This window comes from Schistocerca nitens, chromosome 11 (assembly GCF_023898315.1).
Source record: "Schistocerca nitens isolate TAMUIC-IGC-003100 chromosome 11, iqSchNite1.1, whole genome shotgun sequence".
In the NCBI taxonomy this organism is placed as follows: domain Eukaryota; kingdom Metazoa; phylum Arthropoda; class Insecta; order Orthoptera; family Acrididae; genus Schistocerca; species Schistocerca nitens.
This window is the reverse complement of record NC_064624.1, coordinates 157,154,300-157,159,299: the sequence shown is the minus strand read 5'-3', so window position 1 is coordinate 157,159,299 and position 5,000 is coordinate 157,154,300. Positions and strand designations below refer to the sequence as shown.

General features: G+C 44.4%; 1 protein-coding gene across 1 annotated transcript; it reads left to right on the top strand.

Moving 5' to 3' along the window:
- Positions 1-1,173: 1,173 nt before the first annotated feature.
- Positions 1,174-1,608, top strand: LOC126212735 (ankyrin homolog). Its single transcript, XM_049940145.1, has one exon. The coding sequence runs from the start codon at positions 1,174-1,176 to the stop codon at positions 1,606-1,608; it is 435 nt and encodes a 144-aa protein (XP_049796102.1).
- Positions 1,609-5,000: the final 3,392 nt, after the last annotated feature.

The window sequence follows — 5,000 nt, the reverse complement described above, 5'->3', positions numbered from 1 at the left end:
AACCATATGTGAAAAATCTATGTACTTTGCGATATCTTGTAATACTACCCATATCTAATATAGAAGGAGCAGGTAACGGATCAACCCGAGTATTAGGAGAATCACCCAGTAAGTTAGCAGGTGGTGCTCCAGTCCCTGTTAACATTTTTTTTTTTGCTTTCTTAGATCCACCAGATTGAGCTGCTGCAGTCTTGACGTTTACCTGAATGTACCTGCATTGGCAAACTCATACCTTCGTCACTATCAGAATATGGTACTAAACGTTGTGGTTCAGAATGTTGTTGTGTTTCTTCTGGTCCTTGTTCGTCCGTCTTCTTCGCTGTCTGATACCTCGTGGTCGACGTGATCTTCGTTTACAGAACTTGTTCCAGTGGCTGAACCAGATGTTGATGGGCAGTCATGATCTATAGGCAAACCATGGCGAACACGAGACATTAGCCATTGTTCATAGGCATAGCATTTCTGGCCTTCATGCATGAACTCCGAATTAGACCGTTCCCACGGTGGAATATCATAATTCTGAAGGCAAGAAACATTAAAATCAAATAATGAAAACCAAAAATATATGATACACAACAAAAATTATATTTACATACCTGTTTTTTCGGCATTTGGTTCTATCGGGTACAAAGTTTTTCCAATACGTTGTTCAACAGCTGTCTTCAATTTCAAGCCGTATTTTCCCACAAATGAATGCCAATTTCATGTATGACTCCAGTCAATAGCGAAATCAATTATAGCTTTTGCATCCAACTGTTGAACTCGTTGTCTAAACTCTTCTTCTGTAAATGGTAGTTCTCTTGCTTCCTTTAGCACATTATCGTATCCTACGTCGTGCTCTTTAGCAATGGCATCTGCTCCACTGCGCAGTGCGTCTAGATTTATAGGATTTCCTGGTCCTACGTAATCACTGCCAGGTAAAGTATATCCTTTGTTCTGTACGCGTTCAACTACTTTTTTAACGTCGTAAGCAACACCTGCGGCGGCAGCAGTTGTCGCGCCAGCCGCTATCGCTATCTGCCCTGAACTGGTAACACCAGCTGTGCTAATTGCGGCCCAGTCCGTGACACTCTCAGATAACAAGGGCACTGTTTCGCTAGCAGTTTCTATATCTGAGCTCTGGTGGACGACGCGTTGAAGAAGTGGCTGCACGAAGCTGCAGAATATGGAAACATGGCCGAACTCCCAGACATACTGGCACAGGGAGTGGACATAAACTGCCGGTGTGAGAACGGGTACACGGCACTTCACAAGGCGGCGAAGGGCGGCGACGTCTTGGCCGTAAACTGGCTGTTGGAGGCGGGTGCCGATGTCAGTGCACGGAATAACTGGCAGCAGACGCCCCTCCACGTAGCAGCGGGACACGGCAGGCAGGGTGTCGCAATGACCTTGCTGTTTTACGGGGCAGACAAAGACGCGTGGGACGGCAGCGGGCAGACGGCTCTGCAGGTTGCCGCCGCGTGTGGTGAAGCGGCCGTGGTCAACCTGTTGTTGCGGCTGGGAGCGGACCGATCTGCTGCCGGATACGGTAGGACGCCTCTACAACTTGCCCAGGCGTACAACAGGAGGGCTGTTGTCGATATTCTGAGTGGGATTCGTCCGGTGTAAGGTGGACCTTTCGTACCATTTTTGATAAAGCAAATAAACTTCTGGTTTACTGTGAAACGTGTCATTGAATTCAAATATTTACCTGCTCTTCCTTCCCACTTCTAGTGGTCCTCCTTCCGCAGGTGAGACTTCCTGAACTACTACCATCAACTACCTTGAGATTCCCAAACGGTAGTGTTTTACACTTAGTCTACTGGCAGTAGATCAAATGTTTGACTGTCACAGGAGAGCAGAGTTCTATTCAAACTGCTCCAGAGTTGCAATCATTAACATTTGACCTACGTTCCAAATACACATCATTTTCAGTGAGCTTCCGGTGTGGTATTCTTGTAAACCAGTTTCAAGAATCTTACACCACATGCTCTTCCCAGAAGTGTCCAGTACTTCTGTTAACACAGCCTGAAATTTGTGTGTGCATTTTCATGTTGGCACAGACATCCCTATTCTTCGGTGGTCTAAGGAAAACATATTTAACAATCTGTGTAAGGTTCAGAACGAGTTGCTCAGAATGAATGTGAAGCCATTTGACAATATCGCACGCAACTGTTCATATTTGTGACCATAATGACTATTAATCCAATTGTTAGTGGTGAGACTATAGGCACCCGTACTTCCGCCAACACTTCATGAACTATGGAGTTGCTGCAAACTTCAGCATACAGGACACTAACATACTGAAATTACATCAGGTTACTGATAATGTCCCAGGCTGCCTAGTTTGTCAATCTAATTTTGTAACGGTAAATGTAAATACCGCTGACCGAGCATACTGCCGTGGGACGTTGTGACTGTGTTGGTGGAAGGTTAATCAGCAGATTGGACATAATACATTCAATTGATAATTATACAGGATGGCCCAAAAAGGATGGTCACATTTTAAATAACTATAACTCCATCAGTTTTACAAATTAATTTTATTCAATTACGTAACTAAATGCTCCCAGGCACCCAATTACAAGAACTAACCACAAAAAATCATGTACGGAAAATGACTTCCGGAAGATGACTTCCGGAAGATGGTGTCCTTCCTCGGTGATGCATTCCACAAGTCTTTCCTCGAAATTTTCCATCACTTTCACTACTGTTTCTTCTTGAATTGCCATAATTTCCGCACTGATTGCCTCCTTCAGATCAATTAAGTTTCGGGGCTTCTGTACGTAGACTTTTTACTTTAGGTATCCCCAAAGAAAAAAATCACAGGCTGAGAGGTCAGGTGATCTCGCGGGCCAGTGGACATCTCCAAAACGCGAGATGATGTGGTGGGGGAACATCCGCCTTAAAACACACATGGAGTCATTGGCTGTGTGGGCCGTGGCCCCGTCCTGTTGAAACCATATTCGATCTCGATTTACATGTAACTCTCGCAGTTTCGGCACCAAAAAGCTACGTAGCATGTTAACGTAACGTTTCGAGGTCACTGTGACTGTAGTGTTGTTCTCCTCAAAAAAATAAGGACCAACAATCCCCAATCTTGAAATTCCACACCAGACTGTTACCTTAGCACTATGAAGAGGCTTTTGGTGCAATTCTCTGGGATTATCTGCTGCCCAGTACCTGCAGTTTTGTTTATTGACATAGCCGTCTAAATGGAAATGGGCTTCATCTGACATAAGAAGCACAACATCATTATTAGAGTACAAGATGTCAAGCATTGATTCACAAAATCGTCTTCGCTGCTCAAAATCACGATCATACAGCTTTTGCGTGATCATAATTTTGTATGGGTGAAACTGTAACTCACGGCTTAAAATACGCTGCAACGAACTACGGCTGAGGCCTAAAGTTTGAGCACGACGCCTAGTGGAACGACGCGGGCTTTGCAGCACTGACGCTCTAACATCATCAATGTTCTGTGGAGTAACTGCCGTACGTGTACGCCCTGTAGATTTACCACTTTTGACAGACCCTGTTGTCCGGAATGCAGTCACCCAACGTGATATGGATCTGCGATCTGGAATGGGTCCATCACGCGCTACACCAAAACGTTGTCGAAACAATCGTTGCACAGTAATAAACGATTCATCATTTCTGAAAAACTGTTCCACAGCAAAAACACGATGCTCGACCGTCCACTGCGCCATCTCGTGGCAAACCGGGTGTAATGGCAGACTTGCAGACGGCCGGCAGTGGTCCCCCCTCCTCACCTTTCAATAGTACTATGCAGTTCAAATCCGACCATCCTTTTTGGGCCACCCAGTATTTATCAAGAGATGAGTTATAACCAACCGCAAACAATTCAGTTACTGGAAATCACAAATGTCATGAAATTTACTCACAGACTGTAGAGAAGTTGTAAAATGTGAATCAGTTTGCCAACTTGCTTAACATACTAAGTACATTTACACAACAGAATGAAGAGTGGAAGGTAACACAAAAGATAACATGTCAAATTTAAGAGCTGTTACAATGATACGATTCTAAAGATTGTAAATCATAATGCAGATCTCAATGGTTGATTGCTGGTGAGGCTCTGACATGAGCAGGACCTGGTACTCCTGGAAATATTTCCCATCGGACAACTAAATCAGTAATTATGAATGTTTAAATTTTTTGGTGAACTGCAGTCACTGTGACACCACATTATGCACTTGGAGACATCCTTAATTTCACTGAATCTGACAGTTTGATCAATTGAAATGAGGACCATATGGATTGAATACAATTTTAACCCTTACACGAATCACATCTTAAATGTGCGTAAGTAAAAAGATGAGACTTCTCACAGACCTCGTAATATTTTCATCAGGTAACTACATTAGCTGAACAGTAAACAATTTAATATTAAGAGCAGATTAAATCCTGTTTAACTTTTAAGACAGAATTGCCACAGGTTTTGTAAATCAGGAAATTTCAAATGGGTCAGGGAAATTTGAAAAAAATAAATCTCATCTTCGTCTCAGTAGATAAAATGGTTTGTTCACTGAGATGCCGTGCATCTTCACTGGCTAGGTGCCGCTTCCTTACCCCCTCATACTTGCTGCTTCTCCCCTTCGTACTCATTCCCTCAGGAAGCAGTCGGAGCTGCCACCATTTACTGCTAGCTTAGCAGCTGCCAATGAGAGGCAGGCAGGCATGAGGAGTGGTTTGTCTCGATCTGATTCTCGGAGACTGGCCCTCGAATCATGAAACGACGCAGTCATGTTTTCGATTCATGAGGGTCAGCAACTGATAAAAAAAATGGGGCCCCCCGGGGTCCCAAGGTCACGATGGCGGCGTCACTGTCCCGCCGAGATAATTTGTCCTTTTAGGACGATTATCTGAGCCTCTACGTCCGGTATCTGGACACGGCCACTGGCAGCTTCCTCCGTGTCGTGCTGCAGTAACATAGCTGCGAAAACCGGGCTTCTGGCAGCGAGTATTAAGCTGTGCGCCTCTATTTCACCACCACGGAC

Excerpts from the sequence above, each read along its gene's own strand:
- LOC126212735 (XM_049940145.1), top strand. The coding sequence starts at position 1,174 with ATGGCCGAACTCCCAGACATACTGGCACAGGGAGTGGACATAAACTGC.